Genomic DNA, 22,282 nt, shown 5'->3' on the forward strand with positions numbered 1-22,282 from the left:
TGGGGTGCTGTGGGTGATGGGATTCGGGGTGCCGTGGGAGATGGGCTTTGGGGTGCTGTGGGTGATGGGATTCGGGGTGCCGTGGGATTCGGGGTGCCGTGGGAGATGGGCTTTGGGGTGCTGTGGGTGATGGGATTTGGGGTGCTGTGGGTGATGGGATTTGGGGTGCTGTGGGATTCGGGGTGCTGCGGGATCATGAGGCCGGTGGTGCAGAGGATTTGGGGCGCTGGGACCCGAGGGGGCCGGGCAGCACCCCCAAACGGGTTTCCCCCAAACCCCGAGTATGGAACATGTGGGCGGGGGGCGTGGCCGGTAGTAACGGCGTGGCCCCGCCCCCTGCAGCCATTGGCTGCCGCCCCCCCCGCCCTTCCCACGCCGATTCATGAATGAAAGGGGAGGGGGCGGGAGGGGGGCGCGTTCACCCCTTCGGGCCCGGGCCCGGGGGGGTCCCCGCGGGGCTGCGGGACCCCCGAGCCCCCTCCGGAGCCGTGCCCCACCATGGCGGGGCTCCCGCACCCCCCTTCCCTCCGCCGGGCCGCGTCCCACCCTCGGGCGCGCGCCCTCCCAGTGCCGTACTGGTTTGTACTGGGAGCGGCTCCTGCGCCTTTAAGAGCGGGCGTGGCCGGTGACGTCAGCGGGGCATGAATGAACAGGAGCGGGCGCGCGGCCCCACACCCCCCGCACTCCCCGCGGGGCCGCCGCTCGTGGGGCGCGCCCGGGACCCCCAAAACCGCCCCGCCATGGCGGGCACCCCCCCGGCCCTCACCCTCCTCCTCCTCACCGCCCTCAGCCCCCTGGCCGCCGAGGAAGGTGAGTGCCCCCCTTTTTTGGGGGGGGGGAGCACCCCGAAACTCCTTTGTGGTGGGAGCCCCCAAGGGTGGGACGCGTTTGGGGTAAATTCGGGTGCTTCGGGGGGAACTGAGGAGTTGGGGAGCGCTCTGGGGGGAAAGGGTGATGCGGGTTCCCCCGTCCCCTCCCCACGGTTTGGGGTGCGGGGGGAATCCGCAGGTGCCGGAGCGCGGTTTGGGGGGATAAAGGTTGAAATCAGGGCAAAAGTTGAAATGAGGATGGAGAAGTTCAAATTGAAAGGGGAAAAGTTAAATTAAGGGGCGAAAGTTAAAGTAAGGGGGAGTGAGTTAAAAATGTGGGGGGAGGTTAAAAGTACAAGGTGGGGGGAAGCTAAAATAGGGGGAGAACTGAAATACGGGAGAAAAAAAAATAACTGGGGAGAAAAAATGCTAAAATAAGAGGAAAACCGGGAATTTGGGGCAACTTTTCCCATGCCGAGCGTCCGACTGACGCACCGGGGCCGGACCCTGCCGGGAGCCCCCAGAAGAGGCTGGCAGAGGGGCGAGGGTGAGGGGATTAAAAAATAAAACCTCCAAAAAGGGAGAAATCACCTTAAAATGGAGCGTTTCCCATGGGTGGTGCAGGGCCGGGTAGGATCCGGCCGGAGAGCTGGAAAACAATGTCAGGAAAATCCCAAAAAATTGCTGGGAAAAAAAACAAGCACCGTCTCGGCCTCCACCTCACAACCCTTCCCCCAGTGATTTTGGGGCTTAGTTTGGGAGGGTTGAGCAAAAAAAAAAAAAAAAGGGGGGGGAGGATTCACTTTTTTGTGTGTCCATTGAATTTTTTTTAAAGATTAAATTTCTATAAACTGTTTCTGACGGCTTTAATCCGTCATTTTTCGAGGGCAAGGTGGAAGAATCCAGCCCCAGATGCAAATAAATCACAGGCTGGGATGGAAAATACTCCCTAAGAATTAGAAATGGGGTAAAAAACCCTAAAATGAGGATTTTGGGAAGTGCTGGGGGGCAGCAGAAAGGGTCACCCCGGGGCAGCTGTGGGGTTTGGGGAGCTGTTTCCCAGGAGGGAATATTGGGATTTGGGGTTTTAAAAGTGCGTGGGGGGAAAGGGAAAGCGGTGGGAGAGTGGTGGGATTTGGGGATGTAGTGGGGATTGGTTTCCCCCGGTGAGAGCCAGCGGGATTTGGGGTGAGCTGAGGTGGGGAGGCAGTTAAAGACGAGGGACTGGAGCAGGATTGGGACTGGGATCCATTTTGGGGTTACGATTGGGGTTCAGACTGAGACTGAGGAAGAGACGGGATTCGTTCGGGGATGAGGACAGGAATGGGAGCGGAGGGGGCAGGATTTGGGTTCACTTTGGGAATGGGATGGGATTCGGGTTCAAAGCTTGGGGTTAGGACAGGGCATGGATGCAGCCCATGGGAACGGGACGGGGAAGCCGCCCCGGGGGGGGCGCTGGGCTTGGTGGCACGGGAGGTGGCGGCGGCCGCGGCCGGGTGACGAAGGTGACGGAGAATTTGCTGATGATGATGACGGTGGTGACGGTGGGTACAGGTGACTCCCGGGACGGGGCTGCTGTCCCGGGAGCGTCCCCAAAGCCACCCCGGGGGCACCCGCAGGGAACCCCCGCCCGCTCCGGCTCCGGCTCCCGCCGCTTTCCGCTCTCCGGAGGCTCGCGGGGGGGATTTCCAGCCTCAGGAAAACCGGGATATCCGCCCCGGCATCCTTCCTGACCCCGGGCACGGCGCGGGGGGGACGGTGCAGCCAGCCGGGTGCCCCCCAGGCAGGTTTTGGTGTCCCGCCCAGGCAGGTTTTGGGGTCCCCTCCCAGACTTGACCCTCTCGGGAAATGCCACCAGCTCGTCCGTGCTCAGCCGCGGGAGCTGGGGGAGCCCACCCGTCCCGAAATTGCCGCGTCCCGCCGGACCCATCCCGCCGCTGAACCCGGGCGTCCGGGCACATTCCTGGGGGGTGATTCACCGGGGGGGCCCCGCTCCCTTCCCGGCCTCTTCTTCCTCCTCTTCCTCTCCCGGCGCTGGATCCGGCCGCCGCCCTCGGCGTGCCAGGGCAGGTCCCGCCGGGCCCGCGGCTTCCCCGCCTCTGGGGGCGGCCCCGGGGGGCTTCTTCCAGCGGAATCTGCCGGGAGTGGGGGGATCCGTGGGTCCGGGGGACACCTCTGGGGCCTGGGACTGTTTGGAGGTCCTGGGAACATCCGTGGCTCTTGGGGATGTTTGTGGGAATGGGGTGGATCCGTGGGGTCTTGAGGACATCCATGGAGCCTCCGGGCATCTGTGGGTGCCAGGACATCCAGGGATCCTGGTGGGATAACTGAGGGTCCCAGGGACATCTGTGGGTCCTGATGGCATTCGTGGGTCTCAGGGATATCTGGGGGTGCCCAGGACACTCATGAATTTCAGGGACATCCACATTCGTGGATGCCAGGAGTGTTTGCACATCCTGGGGACTTCCATGGCGCTGTCTGTGGTTCCTGGGAGACATCCATGTGTCCTGTGGATGGGCATCCAAGGGCCAAAGGGGTGTATTGGTGACACCTTCAGGTCCTGGTGGCATCTCCTGACTTCCCTGTCATCTCTCCTCTCCCACAGTGGTGCTGCTGGACTTTGCCAAGTCACACGGGGAGCTGGGCTGGCTCACGCATCCCTACGGAAAAGGGGTGAGCACCCACAGATCTGGCGTCCGGCCCCGCTGGCCGTCACCGGGATGGGGAACGGGAACATCTCCATGGGGAATGGGGACAAGGGCATCCTTGGGGACCTTCACAGGAATGGGGATAAGGACATCCATGGGAATGGTGAATGGGGACCTCCATGGGAATAGAGACATCCGTGGGGACAGAGCATCCGTAGGGAGGGACCTCCACAGGAACATGCCATGGGTGTGAGGACCTCCATGGGCACAGGGACAGGGGTTGGAGACCTCTGCTGTAATTGGGCTGAGGCCTCCATGGGACCAGGGGCACCCATGGGGATGGACGTGGGGACATCCATGGGGTTGGAGACCTCTGGGATGTATCTGGGGACCTCTGTGGGGATGGGGACACGGGGAAGGAGATGAGGATAAGCCCATCCCTGGGGACAGGGGGCCGTGCCTCAGTTCCCCCCCATAGCCCCATTTCTGTCTCCGGGGTCAGTGGGACCAGCTGCAGAACGTCCTCAACGACTCCCTGATCTACATGTACTCCGTGTGCAACGTCCTGGAGGGCGAGCAGGAGAACTGGCTCCGCACCAACTGGATCTACCGCGGGGTGGCCCAGCGCATCTTCATCGAGCTGCAGTTCACCGTGCGCGACTGCAACAGCTTCCCCACGGCCGGCGGCGGCTCCTGCAAGGAGACCTTCAACCTCTACTACGCCGAGTCCGACGTGGATTACGGCACCAACTTCCAGAAGCGGCAGTTCAAGAAGATCGACACCATCGCCCCGGACGAGATCACCGTGCAGGAGGATTTCACCGCCCGCAACGTGAAGCTCAACGTGGAGGTGCGGTCGGTGGGGCCGCTCCGCAGGAAAGGTTTCTACCTGGCCTTCCAGGACCTGGGCGCCTGCGTGGCGCTGCTCTCCGTGCGCGTCTACTACAAGCGGTGCCCGGCCGTGGTGCGGGGCATGGCGCGCTTCCCGGAGACCGTGGCCGGGCCGGACTCGCAGACCCTGGCCGAGGTGCGGGGCTCGTGCGTGGCCGAGGCGGTGGCCGAGCAGGCGCCGGCCCTGCACTGCAACGCCGACGGCGAGTGGCTCGTGCCCATCGGGGAGTGCCTGTGCCGGGCCGGCTTCCAGAGCCTGGAAGACACCTGCCAAGGTATGGACCGGGGAAAACCGAGGGGGAAAGGGGTGTCTGAGGATGGGCCAGCTTGGTGCATGCCTGGGCTGGGGTGGGAGGGAAGAACAGTTGGGGGTTTGGCCCCAAAATTCCCAATCCTGCATCCTCAGCCTTGGGTGCAGGGAATGTGGAAGGGCTCAGCTGGGAGAAGGGTGGGGCAGTGACTGCAAAAATGAAGTGAAATGCCCTAAAAATCCCCAACTCGGAGTTGGAGAAATGAGGGTTTGGCTCCAAAATTCCCAGCCCTGGATCCTCACCTTTCAGCATCAGCAGTGTAGTGAGTGTGGGAGAGTTCAGGCAGGTGAAGGGTGGGCTCGGGGAATCCCAATAAAGAAGAAGCTGCAAAATAAGATTAAATACCCTAAAATTCCCCATTTGAGTTGGAGAGATGAGATGTTGGACCCAAAATTCCCCAGCCTGGATCATTCCCCTGCCGCATCGCTCACGCAGTGGGTGCAGTAGGGCTCAGCCAGGAGGGGGGTGGTTTAGCGGGGGCTCCCTAATAATAAAGAAGCTGCAAAATGAGGTGACCCCCCCCCCCCAAACTCCTCTCTGGCTGCTTGGGGGTGCTTCCCCCCCACCTGCCAGGCGCTGATCCCATGGATGGGGAGCAGGATTCGGGATCTCACCGGTGTCACTTTGCGTGTCCCTCCCAGCTTGTCCCCCCGGCACCTTCAAGGCCGCGGTGTCCTCGGGGGACTGCCAGCCCTGTCCCCCCCACACCCTGCCCGCCCCGGCCGCCGCCGCCGCCTGCCCCTGCGAGGATGGATTTTTCCGGGCCCCTGAGGACCCCCCAGAGCATCCCTGCACCCGTAAGTCACCTCCGGAGGGGGGACACCGCGGTGTCACCTCACCGAGGTGTCACCTCACTGAGGTGTCACCCTGTCCCCTGACCCCGCCCTGTGCCCCCTGCAGGTCCCCCCTCGCCCCCCCAGGCTGTCACAGCCCTGGGGCTGGGGGCCGCGGTGCAGCTGCGCTGGGCCCCCCCCGCCGACCCCGGTGGCCGCGAGGACGTCACCTACAGCGTCACCTGCGAGCAGTGCTGGCCCGAGAGCGGCGAGTGCCGGCCCTGCGACGGGGGGGGTCCGGTTCTCACAGCCCCCCCGGGGGCTCACGGGGACGGAGGTCACTGTCACCGACCTGGAGCCGCACGTCAACTACACCTTCACCGTGGAGGCCCGGAATGGGGTGTCACCCTACAGCCACCTGCACAGCGTGGCCAGCGCCACCATCAGCGTCAACCAGACGGGTGAGGGGACAGCGGCGCTTCCCACACCTTCCCTCCGTGGCGGGGACATATCTGTGGTGTCCCTGCCCCCCAGGGGAACACCTTTGTGGTTTTCCTGATCCCCCATGGGAGCACCTCGATGTCCCTGAACCCCCTCGGTGATGTCCCACTGTGTCTCCACGGCAGAGCCGCCCCGGGTGACATCGGTGAGCCTGGACGGACGGACGGCCACCAGCCTGGTCCTGTCCTGGACAGTGCCACTGCGGCAGCAGAGTCGGGTCTGGAAGTACGAGGTCACCTACAGCAAGAAGGTGACAGAGCTTGACACCCTCAAACCCACCCCTCCATCCCTGTCACCTCCATCCCTGTCACCTCCATCCACATCTCCATCCACGTCATCCCTCCATCCTTGCCCTGATCCACATCAGCCCCCCATCCGTGCCACCTCCATTCTTGCCCCCATCTCTGTCACCTCCATCCCTGCCCCATCCATGTCACTCCCCCACATCTCCTCCATCTTTGCCCCACCCATGCCACCCCTCCCTGTGCATGACCCCAGCGTCACCCTGCCGTGTCCCCAGGTGGATGAGAACAGCTACTCGGTTCTGCGCTGCGAGGGCACCTCTGTCACCCTGCCCAAACTGTCCCCAGCCACTGCCTACGTGGTTCGGGTCCAGGCTCTCACTGCCGACGGCCACGGCGCCTTCAGCCCCCAGCACGAGTTCGAGACCCTGCCCGAGGGTGAGGGGCCGGGGCGTGTCGGCATCGAGGGGTGGGGGCTGCAGGGGGTGTCAGGATTGTGAGGGGTGGGGGCTCCAGGGGGTGTCGGGATTGTGAGGGGTGGGGGCTCCAGGGGGTGTTGGGAGTGCGGGGTGGGGGCTCCAGGGGGTGTGGGGATTGAGGGGTGGGGGCTCCAGGGGGTGTTGGGAGTGCAGGGTGGGGGCTCCAGGGGGTGCCAGGATTGTGAGGGGTGGGGGCTCCAGGGGGTGTCAGGATTGTGAGGGGTGGGGGCTCCAGGGGGTGTCAGGATTGTGAGGGGTGGGGGCTCCAGGGGGTGTCAGGAGTGCAGGGTGGGGGCTCCAGGGGGTGTGGGGATTGAGGGGTGGGGGCTCCAGGGGGTGTCAGGAGTGCGGGGTGGGGGTCCAGGGGGTGCAGGGCTCACCTGGATGCTCTCCGCAGGTTCTGAGGCCATGGCATCGGCCGCCGTCATCACCGGCAGCGTCACCGGCGTTGTCTTTGTTGTCCTGCTCTTGACAGCTCTCCTCTACATCCTCCAGCGGTAAGAGGGCAAACCCCCCCAAGACCCCCGAAAAAACCCAAAATGTCATTGTCCCACCGCAAAACATGGGCGAGGGATGATCTTTTGGGACAAAATGCTGCTCTCGCGCAGGAGGAGGAGGTCACGGCCACGCCAATCCGCCGAGGACGTCTACTTCTCCAAGTCAGGTAAGCCATGGGACAGTGGAGACAGCGGGGATGGGTGGGGGGTGACCAGGGGTGCTGACTCCCTCCTTGACACCCCCAGACCAGCTGAAGCCCCTCAAGACCTATGTTGACCCCCACACCTATGAAGACCCCAACCAAGCCATGCTCAAGTTCACCACCGAGATTCCTCCATCCTTCATCACCCGCCAGAAGGTCATCGGCGCCGGTACGTGGCTTTGTCCCCCCAGAGACACCCAGAAACTGGGCTGGAGCAGGGGGGGCTAAGGGTGCCCCACGTTTTTCGGAGCAGGTGAATTTGGGGAGGTGTACAAGGGCACCCTGAAGCGCGGCAGGAAGGAGGTGCCGGTGGCCATCAAGACGTTGAAGGTGGGGTACACGGAGAAGCAGCGCGTGGACTTCCTGAGCGAGGCCACCATCATGGGACAGTTCTGCCACCACAACATCATCCGCCTCGAGGGCGTCGTCTCCAAGTGTGAGTGGCCTCTAGGTCCTGTCCCACCCCCCAAAAAGACCCCAATTTCCCAGCAAAACACCCCAAAAAACATGATATAAATTCAGGGTGTTTTGAGCCACAATGCAAAGAGGAATTTGGGGGACTTGGGTCTTTTGGGGAGTGAGATTGGGGATATTTTTGGGGAGGGAATTCAGGTTTATTTGAGAGGTTTTATGGGGAGCTTAGGGGATTTTTGGAGGAGTTGGGGGTAGTTTTTTTGGGGTTTGGTTGTTAGGGTTTGTTGGGGTCTGTAAGGAGGTTGAAACTTTTTTGTTTTTTGGGGATGTTTAACAGAGGCAATTTTTGGGGGCAGTTGGGGGTCTGGGGTTTTTGGGAAGAATTGGGAGGTTTTGGGGTGATTGGGGATTTTTGTTATTTTTGAGGAGTTGGGGTTGTTTTGGGGGATTGGGTTTTTTTGGGGGGACACTGGGCACTTGAGGGTTTAAGGATTTTGGGAGGGCATGTGGGAGGTTTAGAGATTTTAGGGGCGGGGCTTGGAGGGATTTTTTGGAAAGGTTTTACCTATTATGGGGTCTTTCTTTTGTACAGACAAGCCCTTCATGATCATCACGGAGTACATGGAGAACGGGGCGCTGGATAAATTCCTGCGGGTAGGTGACACGTGGTGGGAACGACGACGGGGTGGTGGAACCTCCGACACCCACCGTGGGAGGTGGGATAAGAGGTGGATTCCAGGCTGGATTCTCCCCTTTTCCCAGGAAAAAGAGGGCGAATTTGGCGTCATCCAGCTGGTGGGGATGTTGAGGGGCATCGCCGCTGGCATGAAGTACTTGGCCAACATGAATTACGTCCATCGGGACCTGGCCGCCAGGAACATCCTGGTGAACAGCAACCTGGTGTGCAAAGTGTCCGATTTCGGGCTCTCGAGGGTGCTGGAAGATGACCCCGAAGCCACCTACACCACCAGTGTGAGTGTCACTGCGGCAGGGCAGTGGAGGGGTGGGTGGCTGGCCAAGGTGAGGGGGCGGTTGGTCGTGGTGGGGTGGTTGAACAAGGTGGGTGATTGTCCATCACAGCTGGCAGTGTTTGGTTGAACAAGGTGGGCGATTGTCCATCACAGCTGGCAGTGTTTGGTTGAACAAGGTGGGCGATTGTCCATCACAGCTGGCAGTGTTTGGTTGAACAAGGTGGGCGATTGTCCATCACAGTTGGTCGTGTTTGGTTGGACAAGGTGAGTGACTGTCCATCACGGTTGGTCGTGTTGGGGTGGTTGAACAAGGTGGGCGATTGTCCATCACGGTTGGCTGTGGTGGGGTGGTTGAACAAGGTGAGGTGGGTTTTGGGGGTGCAGGGTTGACCCCAATGTTGCTGTAGGGCGGGAAGATCCCGATCCGTTGGACAGCACCCGAAGCCATCTCCTACCGCAAGTTCACCTCTGCCAGCGACGTCTGGAGCTACGGCATCGTCATGTGGGAGGTGATGTCCTACGGCGAGCGGCCCTACTGGGAGCTCTCCAACCATGAGGTGGGTGCCCACCCTCCACCATCACCGGTGCTTTAGAAGACATTCAAGGCCAGGTGGGACAAGGCTGGGATCAGCCTGGGGTAGTGGGAGGTGTCCCTGCCCAGGGCAGGGGCTGGAATGAGACGAGCTTTAAGGTCCTTCCAACCCAACCCATTCTGGATTCTGTGAATGAACACCTCTTTTGGGGGAACCATCCCTGACCCACCCTCCTCCTCGCAGGTGATGAAGGCCATCAACGAGGGCTTCCGCCTCCCGGCGCCGCTGGACTGTCCCTCGGCCATCTACCAGCTGATGATGCAGTGCTGGCAGCAGGAGCGCGGCCGGCGCCCCAAATTCGCCGACATCGTCAGCATCCTCGACAAACTCATCCGCGCCCCTGAGTCCCTCAAGGCACTGGCAGATTTTGACCCCCGGTGAGTGCCAGGATGGGGTGGGGGCAAGAAGAGGGAGGGGGGAAGCTGCCCAGAGCAGCTGTGGCTGCCCCTGGATCCCTGGAAGTGTCCAAGGCCAGGTTGGACATCGGGACCTGGAGCAGCCTGGGACAGTGGAAGGTGTCCCTGCCCATGGCAGGGGTGGAATAGGATGGGCTTTAAGGTCCCATCCAACCAAGCCAGTGTGGGACTGTCTGATTCTTGCACATCTTTGTGTCTTCTATCGGGTTTTTTTTGCATCATTTTGTTTTCATCTTCGCATCTTGCGCGTCATTTTTTCCACTCTCGTGGTGCTGTTTTGGTTTGGGTTTTGCATCTCTGCACTCTCATGTTGCTTCTGGCATCTCCATTTTGCATCATTTTTTGGTATTTCTCCAGTTTTATATTTTCACTTTTTGCAAGTTTCATTTTCTGCATCATCATTTCATCATCTCATTTTTGCATTTACTTTTTGGCATCTTCCCATTTTTGCATTATTTTTCCATCCTTTCATTTTTACATAATTTTCCACATCCTTCAATTTCTGCATCATTTTGACCTTACACTTTCACATAATTTCATTTCTGTGCTATATTTGCATCCTTCCAATATTTTGCACTAATTTTTTCACCTTTCCATTTCTGCAGAATTTCTCATCTTTTCATTTTCACGTTATATTTTTATCTTTTCAACCCTGTGTTATTTTTCCATCCTTCCATTTTCACCCCTTTTTTTCCTGCACCGTTTTCACGCCTTTCCATTCCTGCATCATTCTTTACATTGCTTCATTTCTGCAATATTTTTGTGTCCTCGCTTTTCTGCCTCATTTTTTGCAGCCTCCCACTTTCACATTTTTTGCACCTTCCAATTTTCACATTATTTTTTCACGTCCCTCCATTCCTGCGTCATTTTTTTTGCATTGTTTCCTTTCTGCATCATTTTTACGCCCTTCTGTCTTCACTTCGTTTTTCCAGCCTTGCATTTCGGCGCCGCTTTTTTTGCATCTTTCTATTTTTGCATCGTGTTTCCGTCCGTCTCCGCAGGGTGTCCATCCGGCTGCCCAGCACCAGCGGTTCTGAGGGCGTCCCGTTCCGCTCGGTCCCGGAGTGGCTGGAGTCCATCCGGATGCCTCAGTACACCGAGACCTTCATGGCCTCGGGCTACAGCACCATCGAGAAGGTCCTGCAGATGACCAGCGAGTGAGTCCCTGTCCCTGTGCTGTCCCCGCGACGTTCCCAGACTGTCCCCACACCACTCCCCTGCTGTCCCTAGGATGTGTCCCCACACTGTCCTCATAGCCCCCCCCTCCAACTCCCGTGGGACAGGAATGTGCTGGGAACGGAAACCACTTCCGTGGCCTTGGCGGCCCCAGGGATGGGATAAAATTAGATGTTCCTTGGCCAGAGAGGCCAGGATGAGATGTGTCCGTCCATCTGTCCCTCAGGATGGGCCGTGTCTGTCAATCCCTCAGGATGAGCCGTGTCCATCCTTCCCTCAGGATGAGCCATGTCCATCCATCCATCCATTCCTTCGGGATGAGCCATGTCCGTCCATTCATCCCTCGGGATGAGCCATGTCCATCCATCCCTCGGGATGAGCCATGTCCCTCCATCCATCCCTCGGGATGAGCCATGTCCCTCCGTCCATCCCTCAAGATGAGCCGTGTCCATCCATCCATCCATCCCTCGGGATGAGCCATGTCCATCCATCCATCCATCCCTCGGGATGAGCCATATCCATCCATCCATCCCTTGGGATGAGCCATGTCCGTCCATCCATCCCTTGGGATGAGCCATGTCCATCCCTCCATCCATCCATCCCTCGGGAAGAGCCATGTCCATCCCTCCATCCATCCATCCCTCGGGATGAGCCATGTCCATCCATCCATCCCTTGGGAAGAGCCATGTCCATCCATCCATCCATCCCTTGGGATGAGCCATGTCCATCCATCCATCCCTCGGGAAGAGCCATGTCCATCCATCCATCCATCCCTCGGGATGAGCCATGTCCATCCATCCATCCATCCCTTGGGATGAGCCATGTCCATCCATCCATCCATCCCTCGGGAAGAGCCATGTCCATCCATCCATCCATCCCTCGGGATGAGCCATGTCCATCCATCCATCCATCCCTTGGGATGAGCCATGTCCATCCATCCATCCATCCCTCGGGATGAGCCATGTCCATCCATCCATCCATCCATCCCTCGGGATGAGCCATGTCCATCCATCCATCCCTCGGGAAGAGCCATGTCCATCCATCCATCCCTTGGGAAGAGCCATGTCCATCCATCCATCCATCCCTTGGGAAGAGCCATGTCCATCCATCCATCCCTCGGGATGAGCCATGTCCATCCCTCCATCCATCCCTTGGGAAGAGCCATGTCCATCCATCCATCCCTCGGGATGAGCCATGTCCATCCCTCCATCCATCCCTTGGGAAGAGCCATGTCCATCCCTCCATCCATCCATCCCTCGGGAAGAGCCATGTCCATCCATCCATCCATCCCTCGGGAAGAGCCATGTCCATCCATCCATCCCTCGGGAAGAGCCATGTCCGTCCATCCCTCGGGAAGAGCCATGTCCATCCATCCATCCATCCCTCGGGAAGAGCCATGTCCATCCATCCATCCCTCGGGATGAGCCATGTCCATCCATCCCTTGGGAAGAGCCATGTCCATCCATCCATCCATCCCTCGGGAAGAGCCATGTCCATCCATCCATCCCTTGGGAAGAGCCATGTCCACCCACCCACACTGTTCCTGAGGACCCCCCAAACCCGGCCTGTGGCGGTCGCCGCCTCCAGCCCCGTTCCAGGCCGTGGCTCCCATCCTGACTCCCGTTTTCCCCTTTTCCCAGGGACATCAAGCGGATCGGGGTGCGGCTGCCGGGCCACCAGAAGCGCATCGCCTACAGCCTGCTGGGGCTGCAGGAGCAGGCGGGGGCTGGGGGCGCCCCGGGCTGACCCCAAACCCCCTGAGCACCACATGAAGACCCCCCCTCCTCCCCGAGGGGTTTATTTATTATTTCTGTAATTATTAAGGTTTTTTAAATAGTGTTATTGATGTTGTCCCCGTGCCTGGGGATGAAACGGGTGCTGCCCCTTCCCTCCACCCTAAAAAAGTGGAATTTCAAGCGTGTTTGAAGCTGGGGGAAGGATTTTTCTTCTTATTTCCCCCCCACATTTCAAGAAAAAAAAGGGCTCAGTCCCAAAACTGATTTATTTTTGCTTTTTTTTTTCCTCCCTATTTATTCCTTTCCCACCGGGTTTTGGGTGGTTTTTTTTTCCCTGTAATGCTGATCTGCCAGTGTTGCCCTGTATTTTTTAACCTAATTTATTCTATTTTTGTATATTTATTGCAAGGAATTAAAGGATGTGTCAGGTTTGGGAGAGAAAAAAAGGGGGAAATTAAAAAAAAAAAACCCACACAAAACACAGATGCTTTTTTTTCCCCCCATTTTTCCATGGATTTATGGGGATTTCTGTGGGGTTTTGAATAAAAATATGTGCTTTTTGGTTTTCTAGAGTATTGTGTTTTCCCAGTGGTTCACAGAGATTGAGGGAATTTGGGGGGCAAAAAGAGGGGGTTTCCCCTAGATTTTAGAGGGTTTAAGGGCATTCTAAGGGAATTTAAAGTATTTTAAGAAGGCTTTAAAGGGTTTTTAAGGTGTTTTAAGGATTTTTAAAGGGTTTGGGGGGCATTAAGGGGGAGTTAAGGAGGTTTAAAGTTTTGGGGTTTTTTAGGCATTTTAAGGTTTTTTTAAGGAGTTATCAGGGTTTGTAAGGGGGGTTAGGGGCTCTAAAGGGGTTTTAAGTTATTTTTAGGGGGGTTTAATGTTTTTTAAGGCGTTTATTTAGGGATTTTTAGGGGAGGTTAAGGGGTTTTAAAAGTGAGGGGGATCAGGGGTTTTAATGGGGGTTTAAATAGGTTAAAGAGGATTATTTTTAAGGGGGTTTAAATGGGTTAAAGAGGGGTTTAAAAGTAGTTTACAGGTTTTTAGGGGGTTATCACGATTTTAAGGGGTTTCACACGGCCCCGGGAGTGTTTCCCATCCGGGGCCTCTTTCCCCAGCAAAACCCAGGAGGAATTTGTCTTTTCCATCCCCCGCCGCTCCCCTGAAGCCAAAGCCCGGCTGCCCGGAGCCTGCAAATGACTGGGTAGGAAAACGCCGGAAAAAAAAGAGGGTTTCGCATATTTTTCTGCCCCGAACCATAATAAGGGACGGGTGGGAGGTGAGGGCGGGCCGACGTCGTGCTGCGAAAGCCGCGGGTTTGGGGGGGGTTTCACCCCATTCGGAGGCGTTTTGTCCCGCGGCTGTCACGAGTTTGTGTCGGTCTCGGCGCCGGCGGCTCAAAGCGCAGCGGCGCCCGGGAGGGGCCGGATCGGGGGGGGACACCCCGGGCTGGGGGTCCTGGCGGCCCCTTATCGCCCGGGCACGGGACACGCGGGGCGGGGGAAGCCGCGGGGAAACTGAGGCACGGGGCGACGGGCAGTGCCCGCGGTGCCGCCCCGCCGACCGCTCGCCTCCCCCCGTGGGTGCCGCAGCCCAGCCCCGCTCCCAGCGCCCATCCCCGCAGCCCAGCCCAGCTCCTGCCCCACTTTTGGGGTGTCTCCCTGGCGCTGACCCCGCTTCACCCGTCCCGAGCCGGGCCCGGGCATGCCCGCCCTGCCCAACCTGCCCCGCCGCGCCTAATTAACCCCCCCAGGCTTAATTACGGCTTCGTTATAGCGCGATGCGCCGCCCAAACCCGCTGCGCCCCAGTGCGGGGGTCACCAGAGGCCTGGGGGTGTCGGCCCCCCACTCCCCCCGGATTTCGGGGTCACTAACCGCCCACCCCCGTATTAACTGCAGTAATTAAAATAAGGATAATTATGTGCTGATGATTTTGGGAGGGGGGTGTCGCTGAGACTGAGGCACTTCAGTCCTGGGCAGTTTGGGGGTGATTTGGGCGGTTTTGAGCGTTGTTGTTGGGTTTGGGAGGGGATGACCCCCCCCACTCCAAAAAAGAAACCGGCAGGGCTGAAGAAAGAGGAGGGGAGGAAGCATTCATGGATCGATGTATTTAATGCTCAGCTGGAGAACCGGTGCCCCCAGCCCAGACCCCCCACGCCACCTGGGGGATCAGGATCCCCCCCTCTTTTCATGGGGGACATCCCTGGGGAGGGGTCCCCTGTGGTCCCAAATCGTCATCACTTGGGGTTGGCGAGTTCCTCGATTGCTCTCCGCAGCTGGAAGGGGACAGAGGAAGTGGGACAGGGGCTCTCCTCACACTTTCCCTTCTCCTTTTCCCCCTTTCCCCCTTTTTCGCTCCCATTCGCCCCTTTTCCCGCCTCACCTCTGCCCTGCTCACGGCTCCCACCAGCTCCCCAGAGCGGGTGACAAAGACTCGCTGCAGCTTCAGCAGCTGAAAGAGGTGATAGGCCTGGGACAGGGACAACAGGGACATGTGGGGACAAAGCCACCCTCGCTGTGTCTCCTCAGTGTGACACAGACCTGGGGGGGCTCCCAGGACACGTTTCCCACCCCCCCCAAACCTGGTGCAAGGAGGTCCACGGGGAGAACTGGAGCATGATGGGCTCGATGGTGCAGTCGTCCCCGAGTGTCCCCACGGCGGCCAGCTGGAGGAAAGTGACATGTGAATTTTGGGGTGGAAAAGCAGCTTTTTGGGTGTGCTAGGGTGCCCCCCACCCCGTTTACCTTCTCCCCCTGGGGGGCCTGGGGGTGCTCGTGGCTCTGCAGGAAGGTGACCAGCTGGGACCTGCTGACGGTGCCCACCAGAGCGGGGGACCCTGGAGAGAGGGGACAGGATGGGGACAGGATGGGAGTGGCAGGGAGACACCAAGGGACCAGGATGGGAACAGCAGGGGGAGGTTCTGGGGACACCAAGGGGACATCCCATAGCGACGGCAGGGTGATGGTGTGAGGAGAGCATGGGGACAGTACGGGAATATCGAGGGGACACGGCATAGGGACATCGTGGAGACAATAGGAATATCGAGGGAACAGCATGGGGACACCAGCGGGATGCGGACAGCATTGATACAGTACAGGGACACCACGTGGATGGTATGGGAATATCGAGGGAACAGCATGGGGACACCAAGGGGAATATCAAATGACACCACAAGAGCAGCATGGGAACCCTGCAGGAGCACCCCACAGGGACAGCACGGGCATGGTGTGGAGACAGCACGGGAATATCGAGTGGGCGCAGGGGGGACACCATGGGGACAGCATGAGGAGACACAGAGGAGCAGCCACAGGGCCAGGGACTCGCTGGGCACTGCCCATGGTGACAGTGAACCCCCCACATCCCACCTGTACTCTCCACCACGGGGTACTCGGCATCAGCAGAGGCATCCAAGGCCACCAGCACCTCCTGGAAACCGTCCCCCTTGGCCAAGGCCACCACCCCGCGCTCCATGAACTCCTCCACGGTCACTCGGTAGGAGCTGGTGGCACAAAACCCCCCCCCAGATTTCCATCGTTTCCTGGAGAGTGCCTGCGAAATGCGGATTTTTGGGGCGGGGGCTTACGCGATGTGGCGGCTGCGGATGGGGGGCAGGTAGGGCAGCTTCTTGACGATGATTCCGGCGTCGTAGAAGGACGGTTGGTTCTTCTGGCTGATGGCGTTGGCCACCAGCACGGCCAGCACGGTGGGCAGGACGTGGCCCAGGTGCCCGGTAGCCTCGCACACCAGCAGGGCCGTGGACACCGCATGGGTCACCGAGCCCGCGAACGCGGCCGCGCCTGGCAGGGGGAGCGGGGGGTCAGGGGATGGGTGTGGGTGTGCCCCCGCCCGTGGGGGTCCCCCACCCCCAGACTCACCAGCCAGCGCGTAGCCAGCAGGAATGATGGGCCTCGGGGGTCCTTCTGAATGGAGCCCCTGTGGGAAGAGCAGGGCCACCGCCTCCCCCATCAGGCGCCCGATGGCTGCTCCTAAAATTAGGAGAGGAGGGAAGGTGGGGAGATCCCAGGAGCCCCCCCAAAAAAATGGTGGAGGCAGCCCTCCTGCAGCCCTCCCAGAGCTGGATGTACCCCCTCCAGGGCTGGATACACCCCCAGTACCCCCACTCCAAGGGCTGAATGAACCCCCTGCACCCCTTCCCCAGCCTGGCTGTATCCCTCACATCCTCCTCGGCCTGGCTGTCCCCCCATGTGCCCCCATGTGCCCCCATGTCCCCCCAGCCCCTGACTCACCATAGATGAAGATGGGCATGAAGTACCCGGCTGGCAGGGGCAGGGTGGTGGCCAGGATCAGCATCCAGAACTGGGGGACACAACGGGTCACCCCATGGGGACGCCGTGTTGGGGGCGGCTCACCCAGAGATGGGGGGAGCCGTGGTTACCTTCATGAGCAGGAAGAAGGTCAAGGTGCCGTAGATGGTGGCAGAGGGATGGTCCCACTCCTGCCAGAGCCCCCCAGGCTTGGCCACCCCCGAGGCATTGGGGGCCAGCAAGCTCCACGTGCGGTTGTCAAAGAGGGAGATGAGATGTTCCTTCATGGTGAGCTGGACAGATGGACAAATGGACACCCTGAGCCCCGCACTGGGAGGTTTTGGGATCCCCAGGGAGCCCCACGTGTCCCTACTCACCCTGGAGGCCATGAACTGCCCGAGCCCAGGCGGGAAGGTGACGGAGGCGAGGAGCAGCACCACCAGCACCGTGTACACTGGCTTGCTGCAAGGGGACACGGGGAGCTGGGCACGTGCAGACAGACAGATGGACAGACAGCGGGAACACCCGGGGTGGATGGGGTTAGTGAGCAGGGTGCACAGGGGGGACATCAGGGCACCCAGGGCCGATGGGGGGACATATGGATGCACAGGGTGGATGGAGTGGGGTGAGCAGCGTGTGGAGGGGGACATAGGGACCCTTGGGGTGTAGGGGGGGGACACAGGGATACTTGGGGTGCATGGGGTGGATGTGGAGGCTGTGTGGAGTGGATGCACGGTTGGTCAGAGGGCACAGGGGGGACATATGGACATTCAGAGTGGATGGGCAGGGTACGGGGGGACACAGGGACACCCAGGGTGGATGGGGTGGGTGGACACTCTGTGGGGAGGACACAGGGACAGCCAGAGTTGATGGGGTGGGTGGACACGGTGCAGGGGGACACAGGGACAGCCAGGGTTGATGGGGTGGGTGGACATGGTGCAGGGGGACACAAGGACAGCCAGGGTGGATGGGGTGGGTGGACACGGTGCAGGGGGACACAGGGACAGCCAGGGGGATGGGGTGGGTGGACATGGTGCGGGGGGACACAGGGACAGCCAGGGGGATGGGGTGGGTGGACACGGTGCGGGGGGACACAGGGACAGCCAGGGGGATGGGGTGGGTGGACATGGTGCGGGGGGACACAGGGACAACCAGGGTGGATGGGGTGGGTGGACATGGTGCAGGGGGACACAGGGACAGCCAGGGGGATGGGGTGGGTGGACATGGTGCAGGGGAACACAGGGACAGCCAGGGTGGATGGGGTGGGTGGACAAGGTGCAGGGGTGGAGGGGGACACAAGGACAGCCAGTGTGCTTCATGGAGGCACGCCGACACTCAGGGTTTATGGGAAGGACACAGGGACACGCAGAGCCCGCACGGCATGGACACACGGACACAGAGGGTGCAGGGTGCAGACAGACGGATGGACGGATGCCCAGTACGGACTCGGTGGCCAAGAGCTTGGCCGTCAGCCGGTTCTTCTTGACAGCCACCATCATCCAGCGCTGGCAGAAGAGATAAGCACAGGCCACGATCCCACAGACGATCCTGTGATAAGAGGGCAGGTAGGGTGCAGGCAGGGCACAGGGCACAGCACCCCAAAACTGGACCCTCCGTACCCCAAAATCAGAAAAAAGAAGGTCTCCAAGAGGTCAAAGGGAAAATCAATCTTGAGGTCACTCTTAAAAACAGCGGCGATGGTTTCTGGGAAGGGGGACAGGAATGAGGGTGTGGGTTTGGGGGTGAGCACCCCAAAAATGCCACCGGGGGAGGGTAAAGAGGAAGAGGGGGCATGTGCTGCCCGTCCTGCCTTGCCTTGCTCGCTGTTGAACACAGCCAGGAGCCGAAACATGAAGGCGCCGCAGGTGGCAGCGAAGAAGCCGCGCCAGTAATCCCGCACAGCAAAGTGGGGGGACATCACCTCGATGCTGAAAAGCACCCCTGGAAAATGGGGAAAGGGATCAGGGCAATGTTTAGGGGTGCCCAGGGTGGGCTTAGTGGGGGTCCTCACCGCTGATGGGCGCCCCGAAGACTGTGGCCACCCCGACAGCTTGAGCTGCCACCAGCATCTCGTGCTGCTTGAACTTGTTCTGTAGGGTGAGGGCATTAGGCACAACCCCAACTTCTTGAGGATGAAATCAAATCCCTCCATTCATTTTTTGGGCGGTGGCACCCCCACCTCATACTCCCTCGTGACGGTGGTCCTCATCTTCCCCAGATACGCTGCGGCCATGGCGGAGAGGTGGACATAGGGACCCTGGGGGGACACAGTGCTGAGCATCCTCCCCACCCCGGCACCAGCTGCAGCCGCCGGGGATTTGGGGGCTCAGGAAGGGATCCCTCACCACTTTCCCAAGGAAAAGGGTGCTGCCGCACGTCAGGGTGCAGGTCAGCCCCACCACCTTGGCTCCGAAGTTCTGTATGGCCAGGTAGTCCTCCAGCACCACGCCCATCAGGATGGTCTTCAGCTCCGGGATGCCAGAGCCTGGAGCCGGGGGGGAGGATCCAAATTTTAGGGGGTCCCCCATTACCGAGGGGGCATTATAGGGAGCCAGGGAGGTTGGGGTGCAGCTGGCTCACCTCCAGAGTGCGGGGTGATGCTCTGGGAGAAGCCGGTGGAGAAAGCAGCCAGTGCCATGGGGTACAGGGTCCACGAGAGGTACTTGAGCACCCCGATGTCCCCGATCTCTCGGTACAGCCACATGTGGGCTGGAGGAGAGGTGTTGGGAGGGGAGATGTACCCCCCCAAAAGACACCCCCCATATCCTCGGTGCACCCCAGATGCCAGCGGAGCCCCCCCAGGGCGCCCCTCGTTTACCCAAGTGGAGCCTGCTGACAATGATGTCCATGGTGAAGCTGATGGTGGCCATGAGGACCCCCAGGATGAAGAGGAAGTACCAATCCTCCCCGACACGGAACAGCTGCCTCTTCACCCACTGTAAGCACCCTGCGAGGGGGAAAACAGGGTGCTGACCCCCCCAAAACCCCCGCCCCCAGAATCCCCCTTTTTGGGTGGGGGTCTCACCTCGGACCCTTCTCCGGGCGGTGGGGCAAGGTCTCCAGCTGTGCTCCGACACCAGCACCCTCTCCACCTCCTCCTCCTCCTCCTCTTCCTTCTCCCCCCGCAGCCCCCCGGGTACGGGACGCTCCATCCCGGGGACGTTTTTGGGGACTGCACCCTCTTTTTTTTTTTAGCACCCCCCGACCCGTCCTCCCGCCTGCGCCTCCGCCGCCCGACTGAGTTTGCAAACGAGCTCATTAAAAACGACCTTGACGAATCCGACGGACCCGCTCGGGCCGGAGCGAGCCGGGTTTCCTCCCTCCTCCGCCACCCCCCAGCTCCCAATCCCAACGTACATCCCGCGGCGGGGAGGATTTAATAAGTATTTTAATTAATTATCGTGATTATTCCTTAATAATAGGCATCGCATTCCATGGCGTTGAGCTGGTGGGGGGGGACGGAGAGGGGAAAAATTTCCACCGTCTCCGGCGCAAGACCTAAATTTAGCCGGTTTTACGAGAGGTCTGGCAGGCGGCCGGGAGCCTTAACGAGGCTTTAAAAAGCTCGTCAAGTCGAAATATCCCGAAATAACCGATCCGGCGTCGCTTTCGCCGGGAGGAGAAGGAGGAAGGGGGTTCTGCTCTTTCCCCCGGCGGGAGCTGGGGGTCGCAGGTGGCGGTAAGCGGAGGTTGAAGGTGAAATCCTCGCCCGCCGGCACCATGGAGCTTTTCGGGAGCTTTGTCCGGCCCCACGGGGAGACCTTGGGGTTCCCAGGTGAGTTTGGGGCGCGCTCAGGAGGCGTTTGGGGGGGATCCTCAGCAAGCTGTGGCTGTGACCCCCCCAAACCCTGTCCAGCAGCTCGTCCTGGTAACACGGGTGTGGTGAAGACCCTGGGGAACACCTATCAGTTCACCGTGGACGTCAGCGACTTCGCACCCGAGGACATCATCGTCACCACCTCAAACAACCAGATTGAGGTGCACGCCGAGAAGGTGGGTGCTCCCTCCCTTCCCTGCTCACCCCTAAAGCGGGAGAGCCCAAAATCCTCACCGGGGGACCAGAGACCACCACCACACTGCCCTGTGAGGGGAACGGGGCTCCTGCGTGTCGTGAGGGGAGCAGGGGCTCGTGGTTGTGAGAGGAACGAGCGGCTGTCGTGAGGGCACCCAGCTACCGCTCAATTCTCAAGCAGCTGCGGCCACAACACCAGCGGGTTAATAGTGACTGCAGGGGGTAACGAGTCCCCATTCTGCTTGCACCCCCAAATCGCCTCTTTTCATCCTTTTTTCTCCCTCCCAGCTGGCCACGGATGGCACTGTCATGAACACCTTCACCCACAAGTGCCAGCTGCCCGAAGACGTGGACCCCACGTCCGTGTCGTCCTCGCTGGGGGACAACGGGATGTTGACCATCCGGGCTCAGCGCCGGCCGGCCAAGCACTCCGAGCACGTCCAGCAAACCTTCCGGACTGAGATCAAGATCTGAGGGCTCGGGGGGCTCCTTTCCCCCTCCCTCGCTGATTAAATGGGTGACTTGGGAAGGAGGTGGGACGTGGGGCAGGGAATGGGAACGCTCCCTCCAGAGTGGGGTCAGACCTGTGCTGAGCGCATCCCGTCACCCACCGGAGAAACTCCGGAGGGGAGTCCCAGCTCCGGCAATTTTTAGCTGGCGCGTGTTGAAGGGGGAAGATCCAGCGTGCCAAGAGTCCTGCTGGGAGCCAGGTTCCCTTCCCAACCCTCTGCCAGAGCTTGTCCTTGTATATAGAGCTTGGGATAAATTATTGAGAACGTCTGACTGCCGCCGACTCATTTTTTGGGTTTGTTTTTTTTTCTTCTTCTTCTTCTTCTTTTTTTTTTTTTTTTTTTTTTTGCTTCTTAATGCTTCCTTGATGGTTTACCCTCAAAAAAGGGATGTTTGTTCAGATCCAAAGGGTGTCCCGGTAAAGGATATTTCACCATCTCGACAAAAACCCGCACCAGGAGCCGTCTCGGGTGCCCGCTGCCCTGTTTATTTCCAGCCCGGGGTGACTCATTTCTTCCCCGAAGCTCTATTTCTGAGCCATTCCCTCAGCTGTTCGGCTGCCGACCCACCTGGAAGGGCACCAAACCTTCCTCCTCCTCCTCCCCTCGCCCATCCTCACCCACCACCCTCGGGATGCCCCAAGGCCGGCACCAGCCGGGATGACGGCCCCAAAAACCCAAGGGCTTCTTTTTGGGGGAGAGCAAAACCTCCCGCAAGGAAAGGCCCGGCTCCGTCTCCCTCTCCCTGTGTGTACCAACAAACAGCGAGCGCCTGTTTACGGCTACACACAGCGCCCGGCTCGTGTTGCTGCTCCCGCCCCGGGGCAGCCCGGTC

General features: G+C 59.8%; 3 protein-coding genes across 5 annotated transcripts; 2 read left to right on the forward strand and 1 right to left on the reverse strand.

Annotated features, from left to right (window-relative positions):
- Positions 1-641: 641 nt before the first annotated feature.
- On the forward strand, positions 642-13,211 carry EPHA2 (EPH receptor A2). The gene is given in 20 exon segments (XM_040084828.1): positions 642-665; positions 667-711; positions 714-810; positions 3,415-3,482; positions 3,960-4,623; positions 5,301-5,456; positions 5,560-5,720; positions 5,722-5,893; positions 6,059-6,183; positions 6,454-6,613; positions 7,052-7,151; positions 7,263-7,318; positions 7,398-7,523; positions 7,608-7,790; positions 8,361-8,422; positions 8,531-8,740; positions 9,147-9,296; positions 9,516-9,709; positions 10,750-10,905; positions 12,565-13,211. Coding segments are annotated over 20 exon segments (3,015 nt in total). The 3' UTR covers positions 12,671-13,211.
- Positions 13,212-14,765: 1,554 nt separating this feature from the next.
- CLCNKA (chloride voltage-gated channel Ka) lies at positions 14,766-20,098 on the reverse strand. 2 transcript variants are annotated; one of them, XM_040084831.1, is made up of 19 exons: positions 19,952-20,098; positions 19,745-19,873; positions 19,507-19,635; positions 19,272-19,411; positions 19,106-19,183; positions 18,938-19,016; positions 18,742-18,867; positions 18,546-18,630; positions 18,373-18,474; positions 17,304-17,388; positions 17,058-17,219; positions 16,909-16,978; positions 16,537-16,647; positions 16,245-16,458; positions 16,027-16,160; positions 15,406-15,497; positions 15,243-15,326; positions 15,044-15,130; positions 14,766-14,936 (listed from the first exon to the last, which is right to left on the reverse strand). In XM_040084831.1, exons 1-19 carry the CDS (start codon positions 20,076-20,078, stop codon positions 14,898-14,900), a joined length of 2,073 nt encoding a protein of 690 aa, XP_039940765.1. In that variant the 5' UTR covers positions 20,079-20,098; the 3' UTR covers positions 14,766-14,897. The 2 variants fall into 2 exon arrangements, with proteins under 2 accessions (XP_039940765.1, XP_058279276.1); XM_058423293.1 differs by lacking the exon at positions 19,745-19,873 and having other exon boundaries at positions 19,952-20,008.
- Positions 20,099-20,500: 402 nt separating this feature from the next.
- Positions 20,501-21,718, forward strand: HSPB7 (heat shock protein family B (small) member 7). Of its 2 annotated transcripts, none has more exons than XM_040084832.2 (3): positions 20,501-20,701; positions 20,783-20,919; positions 21,227-21,718. In XM_040084832.2, the coding sequence occupies exons 1-3, from the start codon at positions 20,647-20,649 to the stop codon at positions 21,410-21,412; spliced, it is 378 nt and encodes a 125-aa protein (XP_039940766.1). In that variant the 5' UTR covers positions 20,501-20,646; the 3' UTR covers positions 21,413-21,718. The 2 variants fall into 2 exon arrangements, with proteins under 2 accessions (XP_039940766.1, XP_039940767.1); XM_040084833.2 differs by having other exon boundaries at positions 20,502-20,701; positions 20,786-20,919.
- Positions 21,719-22,282: the final 564 nt, after the last annotated feature.

The sequence above is a fragment of the Hirundo rustica genome, chromosome 22 (assembly GCF_015227805.2).
Source record: "Hirundo rustica isolate bHirRus1 chromosome 22, bHirRus1.pri.v3, whole genome shotgun sequence".
NCBI classification, from domain to species: Eukaryota; Metazoa; Chordata; class Aves; order Passeriformes; family Hirundinidae; genus Hirundo; species Hirundo rustica.